This window comes from Orussus abietinus, unplaced genomic scaffold, assembly GCF_000612105.2.
Source record: "Orussus abietinus isolate OABI.00-Male unplaced genomic scaffold, Oabi_2.0 scaffold670, whole genome shotgun sequence".
Taxonomy (NCBI): Eukaryota; Metazoa; Arthropoda; class Insecta; order Hymenoptera; family Orussidae; genus Orussus; species Orussus abietinus.
Window position 1 is genome coordinate 586 of NW_019395070.1, and position 15,855 is coordinate 16,440.

The 15,855-nt window shown below is 34.5% G+C and overlaps 1 protein-coding gene across 3 annotated transcripts; it reads left to right on the forward strand.

Moving 5' to 3' along the window:
* Window positions 1–479: 479 nt before the first annotated feature.
* LOC105703302 (transcription initiation factor TFIID subunit 1) lies at window positions 480–14,739 on the forward strand. 3 transcript variants are annotated; one of them, XM_012431593.2, is made up of 19 exons: window positions 480–639; window positions 729–1,135; window positions 1,460–1,866; window positions 3,289–3,534; window positions 3,615–3,734; window positions 3,832–4,013; window positions 4,204–4,596; window positions 4,748–4,988; window positions 5,216–5,574; window positions 6,420–6,682; window positions 7,948–8,309; window positions 8,686–9,918; window positions 10,532–10,774; window positions 11,193–11,631; window positions 11,718–11,860; window positions 11,969–12,106; window positions 12,385–12,520; window positions 12,637–12,849; window positions 13,852–14,739. In XM_012431593.2, the coding sequence occupies exons 2-19, from the start codon at window positions 784–786 to the stop codon at window positions 14,064–14,066; spliced, it is 5,685 nt and encodes a 1,894-aa protein (XP_012287016.1). In that variant the 5' UTR covers window positions 480–639; window positions 729–783; the 3' UTR covers window positions 14,067–14,739. The 3 variants fall into 3 exon arrangements, with proteins under 3 accessions (XP_012287016.1, XP_012287018.1, XP_012287017.1); XM_012431595.2 differs by having other exon boundaries at window positions 480–681; window positions 756–1,135; window positions 13,852–14,066; XM_012431594.2 differs by having other exon boundaries at window positions 480–659; window positions 13,852–14,066.
* The last annotated feature ends 1,116 nt before the right edge of the window (window positions 14,740–15,855 follow it).

Here is a 15,855-nt window from a genome sequence, read left to right on the forward strand (position 1 = left end):
GGTTTGTTAGCCAACTTTTAGAGCATCAAGCGCTAACATAGGATCTGGGCTTCTATGGGATTCTGAATTCTTTGCTCTCTGCTACGGGCTGCTACGGGCCTATATTTCATTAGCGCTACAGCGACAAGCGACGGACCGACGAAGCGCAAATAGGAGGTTCTGATTGGCTACATCCACTGAAACGAAGTTAGAATATTATCTTAGCTCAAAAAAAAAAATAGTTCATTAATATTTATACAGTGAAATGCCATAGGAAAATTTACGATGCATCCACTTTCGGGCATAGAAGCGGAATGATGATTTCATGCCTCTTATATATTTTCGTTCTACACCTTTAGGAAATTCATCCTGCCCCTTAAGCGATTCAAATTCCGCGCAGCTCCCGCCGCTAGTACGCCGCGAGGCTGGAGAGGGTAGTAGGTCCGCGAGGAAACCATCGTTGAATGCCAGTGTCCTAACCTGTCTCTAAATCGCCCGGTGGCAACACTGGTTAAGACATCGCTTGATCTCGATTTGTTTCTACGTGATGTTAAGTGAATTTATCGTTTATTTACTGTCCAGTATATTTATTAAACAAAGTATGTAAATAGGGACGTTGTAGTAACTGCCAAAGTGAAAGAAGCATTGTAGTATAACGTGGTTCGTAATTCGTAGGCTAAGTAAGACAATCAGTCTGTTGACGTAAGTAATCTAACCTATAAATAACAATATTATGATATTTTGTACAGTAATCATCGACGGTTTCTTGCTGGTAGACTTTTTACTCTTTAAAAGTCTTATAAAATGACAATGGGAGACTCAGATGATGATGATAAGGATATGGAGACTGGTATCAACATGACTGGATTTCTCTTTGGTAATATCGATGAGAATGGCGAACTGGAGGATGATATCCTTGATCCTGAAGCAAAGCAGCACTTAGCTTCGTTAAGTCGCCTAGGGCTTAACTCACTGCTTCAAGAAATGATATCGAATGAAACAAAGGCTGCAGAAAAGGATAGAGAATCTCAAGATCTGATTGATGGAGGCCAGAAAACAACTTCTGACGACGATGAAGATGACTATATGGAGAAATCTCCAAATGCTCTTGATTTTTCTGATATTAATGAACTGGCAGATGAAATCTGTGAGGATGGTACATACTACATTCTAACGTTACTTAATCGTTTGTATTTATATAGATAATGTATTTGACATATATTAGGATTTGAAAAAAAAATGGTTATATGCTAAAAATTAACTGATAACCTTATGACCTATTTTTTAATTATGGAGGCAATTTCAATATTACAGTTCCCTGTGGTAGATAATGTTACGGTTTAAAGTATTTTTTGGATACGTTATGCTACTAAGGAATATAAGCTATTCTTTCGAAATATTTTACTATTGTTCTTCGATTTTACCACTCTTATTCTGATTTATTTAACTAACTGTTTTTGTTTGTTACATGTATATATAGTTGAAACAGATGCAAAGAAAGTTGAGAAAGAAACCACAGATTACGATGCCGACGATGAAGAGGTAGTAAACAAATCGGATACTCAATTAATGCCTCCGCCACCAATTCCAGAGGAAAAGGAAATTCTTACTCCAGAAGAAATTGAAGCTGCAAGGCAGCGAAAACTGGAAACTCCTTTGGCTTCTATGCTGCCATCCAAATATGCAAATATTGATGTTACCGAATTATTTCCTGATTTCCGTCCAAATAAGGTACTCAGATTTTCAAGGCTGTTTGGGCCAGGAAAACCAAGCAGTTTACCTCAAATCTGGAGAGGCGTCAGGAAACGCCGAAAAAAGAAAAGACATCATGACACCAAAGATTCTGATTCAGGATCTGACCAAGATGAAAGAAAGCATAAGTTCAAGGTATGAAATATTAACAAAAAGGAATACAATGTCAGTATTTCTTTTGAAATTATTAACCCTTTCATGGCTAGGGCTGGATATATCTGGCATCCTTTAAATGCTTCGCTCTGACTAGCGCTGGTTATAACTGGCCTTCTCTAAATGCATTACATAGGCCATTGGTGACATACCGATGGATAGTTTCGCCATCGTGAAACGGTTAATGAAGTTTTAAGCACTGTATGCATTTGATAAATAGTTAACAGGATTGAAATTAATACATGCTAAGTGTGTAGTACCAAAGCGAAGAGACCATTCATTAATCACCTTAATTTTCATAATGAAGTGTTTCACATCTTATAAAAGGTTCATGATATATACATATATCGATTTCGGTAAAGTAAAATTCATCTATACACTTTTTGGTGGTAACTTCATTTTGGACACTCAAGTGGTAACATAAGCTGGCACGTCACGTTACCGGCATTTATATTTACATTGAAGTCTATGTTGGAAATTATATGAAATAAAGCATGCCATGTGTCATTTCAGTAAAATAATTATAAAGAGATCGAAGTGAAACGGTTGAAATCCTGTGGACTCATGATTTTTTATACGCATACGTACAATGTACCAACAGCGCTGTAATGTTTAGCTGCAACTAAATTTTTGCTCTAAATTCACGTGTTATCCACAGGACAAACCAGCATTTTCTTGCAATCGTTGGGGAAAGTATTTTCCCATTTGACTCTGTAATATATCATTTCTATGGTTTTTTAAATTGTTCGAGCTAGGTTCTGTAAATCTTCATTTTCGATTCTAAGCCTTCAAAAAGTTTAAAACGTCGTAAACGTGCACGGACGTCATCATGTTGGTCCATGATAAACAAGTAATTTATTTATTAAAAATGAAAATCCACGAGTTTCATGATCTACCTTAGAGCCTCCATATTTACGTGGTAAAATTCAAAACGAATTCGGTACACCCATTTCGGAGAAAACTTTCACGAATGATTTGACCTCAGATATATATAGACTGACCCTTTCATAACACCTTAAACCGTCAAAAGAATAATTAAAAATTATATTGATAATATTAAGCATCAGCAATTTCTATCATTATTAATGATTGTTTTTCCAGTAATATATATTACATACATAAAATCTTAATTTCAACTTGAATGAACCTGCGCCGAAAGAAGAAGAAATAAATTAAAACAGACTTTATTTACACACTTTCTAATAACAAGAAACACCACTAAATTCACTTTAAAACATGTGTGATTAAAGGATCATGTATTGAAAAGAATACCCTAATTTTTAAATAACAAAAACTATAAATAAGGAATACTTTAATATCTGAAAATAGCACAGTTAAAAAATGCTTAAAATTTCTTGCTGTAATCGTGTCTACTAAAATGATATTAATTACTTCCATACACAGGGTTGGATGATGCAATATGGGCCAGACCCAACATCAGATCAATGCTGTCCAGACGATGAAGAAAAACTGTTGCTTCCTGTGGAAGATAAAGAGCAAACAGGTAAACCTGGAGAGTCTGGAGAAAATGGAGATATGGGCCCAAAGGTTGCAGATTGGCGATTCGGACCTGCCCAAATTTGGTATGATATGCTAGAAGTTCCAGAAACTGGGGATGGCTTTAATTATGGTTTTAAAACCATGGAAAAGGTAATTCATTAACTAAATATTTTCAAAGAGACGCATCTTGGATCGTACTCTTCATTACGAATTTATGAAATTGTTTGCAGATCGAAGAGGAGGATAAATCTAAAATCGACGAGGAATTTGCTGATGACGCCTTCTTAATGGTATCTCAATTACGATGGGAAGATGACGTTGTCTGGAATGGAGACGACATAAAACACAAGGTATAACATTTATGTATTCCTTTTTTTGATGAACAGTAATTTACCAGCTCATTTTTTTTTTTAGAATGTTATAATAGAGAGTGTTTGCCATTTTTAGGTGATGCAAAAATTGAATAGCAAAAATAATGCAGCAGGCTGGGTTCCATCCAGTGGAAATAGAACTGCACAAGCATTCAGTCAACCAGGAAAAGGAACACCAGTACCAGTGGCACCTAATGTTAGACTCGCCACGTCACAAATCACAACACCACTGCATATGCAGTCACAGAAAAACAAAATGTAAGGACATGTTTTACATTTTTATTTTAATTTGAATCTTTTTAATCCAATTAAATTGGCTATTTCGCAATAATTGTTTTTCATTTAATGATGTTGATTCATTTTCGTCATTTTTTGTAAGAATTGAGGAAAAAACATGTCTTATCTTTGTATGTAATTCAGGAAGAATTATTGAATACATACATTGCAGGTCTATGGGAAAAGGAAACCAACAACAACAAGAAAATTACGATGACACATGGTACTCCATATTTCCTGTTGAAAATGAAGAATTGGTTTACGGTCTTTGGGAAGACGAAGTAATTTGGGATGCGGAATGCATGAAAAAAATCCCAAAACCGAAAATACTGACTCTGGATCCTAATGATGAAAACATCGTACTGGGAATTCCGGATGACATAGATCCGGCGTTGCTTCACAAAGATAATGGGCCGCAACCTAAAGTGAAAATTCCTCATCCTCATGTAAAGAAGAGCAAATTACTCCTTGGAAAGGCAGGAGTAATTAACGTTCTGGAGGAAGATACTCCTCCACCACCACCAAAATCCCCTGATAGAGATCCATTTAACATTTCAAACGATACGTACGTACGCTCTTCCTTTTGTTAACTTGATATATTTCATTTAAAGAAGTGAAATGAATACGTCAACTTATGAAATTGAAAACCATAAGAATAATTTGTTGCAAATCTAAAGTGGCCAGATCGAATTAAACAAAGTAATTCTGTTTTTCAGTTATTACATGCCACGCTCTTCAGAAACGACGTTGCGTTTGAAAGTTGGCGGAGGAAATTTAATACAGCACAGTACACCTGTAGTTGAGCTTCGGGCACCTTTTGTGCAAACTCATATGGGGCCGATGCGTCTGAGGAATTTCCACAGGCCTCCGCTAAGACGTTTTTCACATGGTCCTTTATCACATCCAGGTCCACATAGTGTTATGCCATTGGTGAAGCATATAAAAAAGAAATCGAAGGTAACTACATTTTTCCTTTTTCAGTTTTATTTCTCTATTTTCACTTGAATTTTATCATGTCTTTTCAATTCAAAACTTCGTTTTCAACCCAGCCTTTGGTGGTTTTATTTAAATAATAATCTTTCCATCACATATAGAGTAAACAAGGATTTGAGGTTAATTCTTTTAATGTTAAATATTGCAATACGATGATTATAAAAGGGATATGTTTTCTTCAATTTCCAAAGCAAAGGGAACAAGAAAGGATAGCATCGGGAGGTGGGGATGTTTTCTTCATGAGGACTGCTGATGACTTGACTGGACGTGATGGTGAATTAGTTCTTGTTGAATTTTCTGAAGAGCACCCACCATTAATGAATCAAGTAGGAATGTGCTCGAAGGTGAAAAATTATTACAAACGAAAAGCAGGAAAGGATCAGGGACCGCAGAAGTACAAATATGGAGAGACAGCTTATGCTCATACGAGTCCATTTCTTGGTATTTTAACACCCGGCCAAAGTATACAAGCGGTCGAGAATAATATGTACAGAGCTCCCATTTACGAACATCTAGTTCCTTCGACTGATTTCCTTGTCATTAGAACGAGGTATGATGTAAATGTAATCGTAAGGATATTTTATCAATCTAATATTTTAGTTTACGATACATTTTTTTCACTTCCACATAGATCGAAAGACATTCAGAATTTTAACAAGTATTTTTATCGACCTGTATGACTGTGGGATTCAGTAAGTTTATACAAAATCAAAAATAAAATACGATTTTTATATAATCTATATTTGAACGTTTTTGAAGAAATAAGAAAAGACCGATGCATTGCTGTGCGCACTATACTTTCTAATGTCAAAGATCTAAATTAATAATTTTTCAAATAACATACTAAAATCAGAGTTTTTGTTTTATGTAGTTCTTTAAAAATCATTTTTGCCGTTATTTCGAATCTATGATTTCCCTGTTGGAAGAAAGAAAATCGTTTTCTCACTGACTGAACTTGTCTTTTTGAAGTGGTTTTAGTAAATTTGTTCGTATATGCCATTTATCTTGAGATCAAAATTTCTGATCGGTAATCTTTTCAATTTCCACATCTATCAATTTATTTTTACCAAATAATTCAGAAGTCTCCGTTGCTTTTACTTTTGAAAGTATGACGAACTAACATACACACATTATCGATTAGTGTGTGATAAAATAATATACTTTTTCAGTTGATTCAAGAGTTGGTAACGGTAAAAAAAATGTGACGTCTTTATAGTTAAATAAAGCAAAAATGAGTTTCATTTAAATCCAGTTTTGTAGTTAACAATGAGTCTTGATGGTATCAAAATAATTTGCTTATGAACGCGTATTTCAATAGAAAAATATATTAACATCTTTCATCTCATTTACAATATGAAACATGTAAGTAAAATGTTACTTTTTGTTCGTTTATAGGCAACAGTACTATGTAAGAGAAGTGGATGCACTCTTTGTAGCTGGTCAGTTATGTCCTCTGTATGAAGTACCAGGACCGAATTCTAAGAGAGCCAACAACTTCGTTAGAGATTTCCTTCAAGTCTTCATTTACAGATTGTTTTGGAAATCGAGAGATACTCCTCGTAGGATTAAAATGGATGATATCAAAAAGGCTTTCCCATCTCACAGTGAAAGTAGCATCCGGAAACGTCTTAAGCTGTGCGCTGACTTCAAAAGGACGGGTATGCTTTTTAATTCTATCTTTATAATATAATCTGATATGTTAAAGCCTATTCATTAAATTATGTGCCATTTTCGGAAAATCAAAATTAATTTGGTAGGAGGTTTGGTAGAATTTGCGTAGAAGGTTCACCTCGAAAGAAAGGATTGCGATAAATGCTATGCACGCCGTGAAAACTTATCTTGGTAGTCCGATTCAGATGGAAGCGGATCGTTTTAATTATCTGTAAAGACACTGATAAAAATGGGGACAAGGTATCCTTCGGAAATTAAGTTGATCATTCGAACACCAAACATAATACAACATGAATCCGGTTTGTTCGGCCATTAGATTTATTTTAAACTGGTGTTTTAGGAATTTCCTAAAAAATAAATCTTCTACGTTAGCAAATTACTTTAGTAGCCCAGGCTGTTATACGATAAAGAAATGCTCTTCGGGTGTTAGTGGGATGAGTAAGTTATTTTGAGGAAAGATGTTAATAACTAGTGAAGGAAATAATACTTCGCGATCAGTATCGATTCCTAACAGTAAAATATCAATGAGTTAAGGTGAAGTGAAGCCCCTCTCAAATCGGTCGATTCAAGTAAGACACTTTATTTTTTTTTTTTAAGTTATTCGATCGAACTGTCTGAAACTTTGACACATAACTCGTGATCACCTAGGAATTATCTTGATACTTTCAAACTTTGGATTTTTGAGACAAATTTTTTAACTTAGCCCGGACCAAAACTAAAATGGCGTTGAGCTCTCATATTTCGACCAATATACAATTATTGAAGACAAATATGAAAAACGAAAGTGTCAGGATAATCGTACGACAATTTAGAACACTTTGTTAATCGATAAACTTGCATTTGAACGAGATAAAGGCAATAGAAGTGTTTTATGCGCTGCTATGGTAAAACGATGGTAATATGAGGACTCGGAGTAAAAATTTAGTTGACACGGAATTGACAGATGGCGCAGGGGGTCCCTCTGCAGTCAATTAGGGCCTCGGTACCATAAATCCTTTGGATTTATGGAGTTTTACTTCAATTTCTTTATAATTATTGTATGAAAACAACAGATAGAGTATGCCATTTAGTACAATACCCAATATAATTCGACACAGTTGTCAATATAAAAACGAACGTAGGTAACATAGGTATGTAGGAAAATCTTTTTTACTGATGTCAATCAAGTTCCTCAACGTGTTTCACTTCACCTTAACTTATTTTATCTTCGTTTGATACAATAAACAGATTAATGATCGTTTTATGTGTCTAGGAATGGATTCAAATTGGTGGGTAATTAAACCCGATTTTAGATTACCCACTGAAGAAGAAATAAGGGCAATGGTTTCGCCAGAGCAGTGTTGTTCGTACTTCAGCATGATTGCAGCTGAGCAAAGATTAAAAGATGCTGGTTATGGCGAGAAATTTCTCTTTACTCCTCAAGATGACGATGATGAGGAAATGCAGTTGAAAATGGATGATGAAATTAAAGTGGCCCCTTGGAATACCACGAGAGCTTACATTCAAGCAATGAGAGGAAAATGTCTACTACAATTAGCAGGCCCTGCTGATCCGACTGGATGCGGTGAAGGATTTTCTTACGTCAGGGTTCCTAATAAGCCTACAATTAGTAAAGTAAGTGAAGATTTCTTCTTTTAATATTAACACGTTGACTGGCACGGTGGTCACCAGTGATCGGCAACCGCTTTCCAATAATACACTCGCCATTTATTTTGGCAGTCAAGGTCTTAATTTTCTTGAAATATCAAGGTAAATAATTTTTTCTTAGTGTTACAAAAATTAATCAAGATATTTTTTTTCACTTCATACTTATAATACTTGTGCTACAGAAACTAGCGAGAATATTTGAGGTTAAAATACTGTTAAAAAATGTAAATATGTGTAATTTACATATTTAAGTAGGGTTTATTTTAAATGTATGAGGGATTCCTGCATTTTGTGTATCTTATGAAGGTTTTACCTTATCAAGTATTTCATTTTTTTTTAATAGGAAGAACAAGAAGCTCAACCAAAGCGAACGGTGACAGGAACTGACGCTGATTTAAGAAGGTTGTCTTTAAACAATGCAAAGGCATTACTTAGAAAATTCGGAGTTCCTGAAGACGAGATAAAGAAACTTTCTCGATGGGAAGTTATTGACGTTGTCAGAACCCTATCAACCGAAAAAGCAAAGGCTGGTGAAGAAGGAATGACGAAATTTTCCAGAGGTAACAGATTCTCTATAGCAGAGCACCAAGAGAGGTATAAAGAAGAATGTCAGAGAATATTCGATCTTCAAAACCGAGTACTTTCGTCGAACGAAGTTCTGAGTACTGACGAGGGTGAGAGTTCCGAAGAAGACAGCTCCGACATCGAAGAAATGGGGAAGAATATCGAGAATATGTTGTCTAATAAGAAGACGAGCACGCAGTTATCTTTGGAACGAGAGGAACAACAACGACACGAATTAAGAAAAATGTTAATGAGCGATATCCAGGAGCAAGACAAAAAGAGCAAAGAGAAGAAAAAAGATGAAGAAGAAGACAGCCCTGTAAATAGTTTCAATTCTCAACAAGGTAGAGTGCTGAAGATCTACAGAACTTTCTTAAATCCCGAAGGTAAAGAATTCACCAGGGTTGAGCTGGTGAGGAAGCCAGCAGTAATAGACACTTATATGAAAATCAGAAATTCTAAAGATGAGACCTTCATCAAGCAGTTCGCGACGTTAGATGAAGCTCAAAAGGAAGAAATGAAGCGAGAGAAGAGAAGAATCCAAGAACAGCTACGAAGGATCAAGCGAAATCAGGAAAGAGAACGTATGATTGGTCCTTCGGGCAATAGCTTCAGTTCTACCAACATGTTCGACCGCAGCACTACCAACACTCCAACCACTACTACCGCTACCACTACTCCAACCAGTATCCTTCCCTTTAACAGTAGTAACAATTTCCAGTCCTCGTCCATAATTTCTAAGCATCCTAAACCTGAAATTTCTCCCTCCAAACGAAAAAAGCCTAAACTCAAACCAGATTTAAAACTTAAGTGTGGTGCTTGCGGTAACGTAGGTCATATGAGGACTAACAAAGCGTGTCCACTATATCAAAACAGCATTACTACTGCGCCTGTTAATGTTGCTATGACTGAAGAACAAGAGGAAGAAATTGAGAAGCAGCTCAATACCGAAGATCAAGACTTAGTCAATGTCGATGGCACTAAGGTGAAGCTGTCTTCAAAACTGATAAAGGTATGGACTTGAATAGTGGCCGATTCTAACTAATTCTAACACGTCACTTAAGGCTGGAAACAATTTTTATAGCTTATGGATTCACTAAATATTATTGGCTATATATCCTTTATTAGTTTCGAATTCTTATACGGTTAGAATTGGCCGCCTATTAATAGAAAATAACTGTTTTAATAGTACTTCAAAAAGATACTTTGAACATTTTGTCCATCCAATACATGGAATAAAACGATTTGAACATGTTAATATTTAACATTGTTTTATGTTTTTAATACTTTAAACTGATAGCAGTGATGCTTAATAATCATTTAATTATGATCTTTTTGAAATACTAAAACACTATACATTTGTATAATATAGTATTTTTCGAAATTTAACGGTACCTTGTAAAATCTTAAAATCTCATAAGTCGTTTTGAAACCTTTCGTACCTAAAATCTCGCAAAGTGTTAAGAAATCTATTAGAATCTTATGAAATCTTGAATATCCATGAATATGAAAAGTAATCATTTGATCATTTCAAAGAGGCTTGTTTCCAATCCCAGTGAAATGTTTATATATTTTATATTACTTTTAATTTGCATTTTAAATTACATCTAAAAATTACTGAACAGCACGCGGAAGAAATGAAAAGGCGAACCTTGTTGCTGAAAGTCCCGAAGGAAGCTGTCAATTCGAAAAAGAGGAGAAGAGCAACTGGCGATGACCACTGTGATTATCTCAAGAGGCAACAGAGGCCTGCCAATAGACGAAGAACAGATCCTGTCGTTGTCATGTCGACAATGTTGGAAAGCATTCTTAATGAGATGAGAGATCTACCCGATGTGCAGCCTTTCTTGTTTCCCGTTAATGCAAAAGTGCGTTTAAAAGTATTCAACATTATTACTACTAAAGTATAGGTGAAATGTAAAGCCATAATTTTGTTTTGGAGTAGTGCATTGGGAAAAACGTTTAGTTGTCAAGTTTAATATATTTTTCATGGAAATATATAAAAACAAATAATTCTTTGTATAGTATTAGGCTAATTGAAAATGTACTGCAATGACGGATCTTCTTTTCATTTAGTATGATTTAATTTAAAGACTACAATTACACTTGTCTTTGACGTGTATATGCACACTTATAATGATTTTCCATACTATTTAATCTGTAGTTATAACAGATGTATTTTTGTTTGCGTGATTCTATTCAATTTATATGTCGCATATCTTTTTACTTAAATGTAATAAGTTTGCAGCGTACGCAGGATTTAATGTATTAAATATTTTTGCATAGGCGGTACCTGATTATTACAAGATTATTCAGAGGCCCATGGATCTTCAAACGATACGAGAAAATCTACGGCAAAAGAAGTATCAAAGTAGGGAAGAATTCTTGGCTGATGTAAATCAAATTGTTGAAAATTCAAATCTTTATAACGGTCCTAAGAGTTCGTTAACGGTTGCCGCAAAACGAATGTTAGAAACGTGCGTAGAGAGACTTGGTGAAAAAGAAGATCGACTAATGAGACTCGAAAAAGCTATTAATCCTCTTTTGGATGACAACGACCAAGTTGCTCTTACCTTTATCCTAGACAATGTTGTGAACAACAAATTGAAATCAATGACGGAGGCTTGGCCTTTCCTTAAACCTGTAAACAAAAAGCTAGTCAAAGATTACTACAGTGTTATCAACCGACCAATGGACTTGGATACTATTTCTAAAAAAGTATCAGGTAATCATTATTTTATTCCCCGTACAATATATGATAAAATTTTATTCATTAAAGAACATGAAGTTAAAGAAATTCTCTTCTTTCAGCTCACAAATATCATAGTCGTCATGATTTTCTAAGAGACATCGAGCAGATTTTGGAAAATTGTACGATTTACAATGGCAAGGAGTCTCCTTTCACCAGAAAAGCCGAACTTCTTGTAAAAGTCTGCAAAGATACTTTAGACGAGGTACTATCTAACAATCAAAATTTTGGTTATAAAATCGACTAAAGTAAAGTGATTACAAAAAGAAGAAGGTTAATCATTATTCATTGACTATTTTCTTTTTTTTTTTAGTATGACGAGCATCTGTCACAATTGGAAAACAATATTGCATTGGTTCAACAAAGGGCGATGGAACAAGCTGACATGGACACATCTTGGATGGGACCAGACGAAGAAAATTATACAATAGTTGAACCAGAATATCGAGGGGTAAGGATGTTTTTTTTTTAAGTATTTGACGTATATTATATTATTTTATATAATATACGTCAATTTATTTATATCATATTTTTTTATATCAATTTGATATCAATTTATTTATATCATTTATATTATATTATATTTTTCTTTCATCGATCGTCAGATTTTTATTATTTATATGCAATTTATTAGTAGACGGGTCTAGAAAATGTATGTGCGCGGTATAATGATAGAGAAAGCTGCTGAAGTAAGAGTTCAATTACTAATCATTATTATTACGTTTGCAGAGTCAAAACAGTTCTCCAGACAATCCGTTCGGGAAATCAAATATGGATGACTTCGACTTCGTCGACGTTGAGGGAGACATGGATGGTGAACTTGGGAGAGGTTCACACTCGAAGAAAAAGGATGTCCTCGAAGAGGGTAAATTGATGTCAATTTAAAAAGATATTTGAGATTAATGAAAGAAATAAATTCTAATCATTAATCTTATTGAAGGTTTTATGCTAAAACAAATGAATTATTCGCTCATGTTTTAGATCTCCAATTCTCAAGCGAAGATGAATTCGATGAAGTGCCTTTTGGTGCCGATGAACAATCTGAACAAACTGAAATGGAAGCTTTAGAAGTCAGTGAAATAAGAGAAGGTGAAGAAGTACCTGCCGATGACGACAGTCAACAAGCAGCTGAGGCTATGGTTCAACTTGGCAATGTTGGCTTCTACATGGGTGAACAACAACTGCTTCAACAAGGTACAGTTAGACCGTGCGAACATAAAAATTGTGCAACAGTGATATTATTTTTTATTTCCATAAGGTTATACTTATGTCATTACGATGTATGATGTTAGGAAAACATCTAAGTCAGTTATTTAACAAGTAGGAATTTACTCAAAAGAAATAATGACAAAAACATATCGTATCTGTTAAGCTGTGTCGCCATATCTCAAATTATCAAATGGAAATATTAGATTGCACTTTGATTGCGGTATGCAGTCACAAATTTGGTTTAATTAACTGATAAAATAATACTTTGCACTGTGTTGAATTTGAGTTTCTCTGTGCATGATTATAAAATCACTTAATAGGTAAAATTATTGTTCATTTTGTCTGTGTTAAAACCATTCTTTGTATGAAGGTCATATGAAAGGCGCTGAGAAATTTAATCGATGTCGATAAAATAATATTCATCTATACTTTTTTTGGTGGTAAACGCTATTTTGGATACTTAAGTGGTAACATAAGTTGGCGTGCCACGCTACCAACATTTATATTTATGTCGATGTGTGTTATACTCTACGATGAGAATTATATAAAATGAAGCGTTACATATGCCACTTCGGTAGAATAATTGTAAAGAGATCGAAGTCAAACTAAAACTGCAGAAATCCTGTGGATTCATGATTTTTGATATTCTAATAAACTCCTGTGTAATATTCCATTTCTATAGTATTCTAAATTGTTCGAACTAGGTCCTGAAACTCTTCATTTTCGATTCTAAACATTGTAAAAGCGCAAAATATGTCAAAAAGAAAAACATACCTACAACTACTACAAATCTACATTAGGATTTCCATATTCACGTGATAAGAAACGAATCGGTACGCCCAATTCGGTGAATACTTTCACGAATGATTTACCTCTCAGATATATATAGGCTGACCTTCACATCACCTTAAGTCTACGACATTAAAGAAAATCGAAAATTACAATAACTCTAATAAAACATTTCTAATGGTGAATTATTCTTTTCAGATGAGAGTATGGATGTTGATCCAAATTACGATCCTTCAGACTTTCTATTGGCCGGACTCCCAGCAAGAGGGGATAAAGGTACGGATAAAATTCAAGATGATTTAGCCGTTTCCGAGAGCGACGAGGACGCTGAAAACAATACCTCGCGGGAGAAACAAGAATTACAGCAACAGCCGCCTCAAGAGGAAGATGTCGCTGGCGATCTTTGGTTCTAAACTAAACTTTTTGTACCTGTGATCTGTAATGATGTATATAATATATTAGGCTTAAGGGTCATTTATATGACTTTCACTTGCAATCAATTTAGAATCAAGATCATATATACACAGCTGGAAAAGCTGCCACGTTCAAACCAAATGTGGGAAGTTCCAAATTCATACACACATCACGATTGAAAATACTTGTCCATTTATATAGTTTCAAGTTAGATCTTATTAAGAATCATTTTTCTCATGCATATCGGAATAATATTATATTCTTTGAACGGTCATTTGCTACCCGAAGAACTGTTAATTTTTAGTAGAGGTGTGCGACGCTTTTCTACGCTCGTATGCCGTTTCAAATGTAGCACACGTCTAACAGATTATTTCTCTTTGATATTAAATTAAAATTCAGGACGGAAAATGTTTTTAATTTTTGATTGCGGTTAAATTACAAATTGGGCTCGTAAATGCTTCAATCGTATTTGTGACTTTTTAGGGATCTTACAAGAACTTTGCGCACGAAAAATCTACACATTGTACAGCTTAAAGCTTATATCAAATTAAACTTATTTACGACTATTATTAACATTGGTTAACTTATTGTTATCAACGCAATGAACTGTACATCGATCAGTGTATATATTGAAATCAAAATTGTTTATGAAATTAATTTGTGATCTATCAATTTTTAATACTCTCACATTTTCATTTAATATGGTCATGCAATATTTTTTAGAGTTGTATCTTTCCTAGACGTTGGAAAACATAGTGAGCTTGATCCCTTAAAGGTAAATTAACACCGTTAACCAAATTGATAGTTTAAACAGCAATCATCTTAAGGTGATATGAAAGAGTCAACCTATATATATTAGTAAATATAAAAATATTCTCCGAATTGGGTGTACCGATTCGTTTCTTACCACGTGAATATAGAGATCCTAAGGTAGGCCCTGAAATTCATGAAATTTTGTTTTATATCACAAATTTTATTATTAATCATGGACTAGAATCAACATGACGTTGTCCGTGCGCGCTTTAATATTTCACGTTTCTTTAAGGCTCAGCATAGAAAATGAAATATTTCTGGATCTAGCGCGAATTTAGAATACTATAGAAATGGAATATTATGGAGTCAGACGGGAAAATATGGAAAATACTTTCACGAACGATTGGTTTGTCCCGTGGATAACACGTGGTTTCAAAGAAAAAATTTAGTTGCAGCTAAACGTCGCAGATGGCGCCGTTGGTTCCTTAGTATATACAAAATGATGAATCCACGGGATTTCGTCAGTTTTAATTAAATCTCCTTATGATTCTCTTTCTCTTTTCTCTTTATGATACTGAAGTGACACATGGAATGCTTCATTTCGTATAATTCCCAACGTAGACTTCAACGTAAATGTAAATGTTGGTAACATAGCACGCCACCTTAGGGTACCACTTAAGTATCCAAAATGGTTTTACCACCAAAAAGAGTATAGATGAATTTTATTTTATCGACGTCGATTAAATTTCTCAGTGCCTTTCATACCACTTTAAGAATATTTATATTATTATAAATGCCGTATTTATGAGGATATGAAAGGTGCTAAGAAACTTAATCAACGTCGATAAAGTAAAATTCATCTATACCCTTTTTGATGGTAATGCCATTTTGAATGCTCAAGTGGCAACATAAGCTGGCGCGTCCCATTACCAACATTTAGATTTACATTGAAGTCTTTTACAGTCTATATTGAGAATTATATGAACTGAAGGGTTCTATATGTTGTTTCGGTAAAGTAATGATAAAAAGATCGAT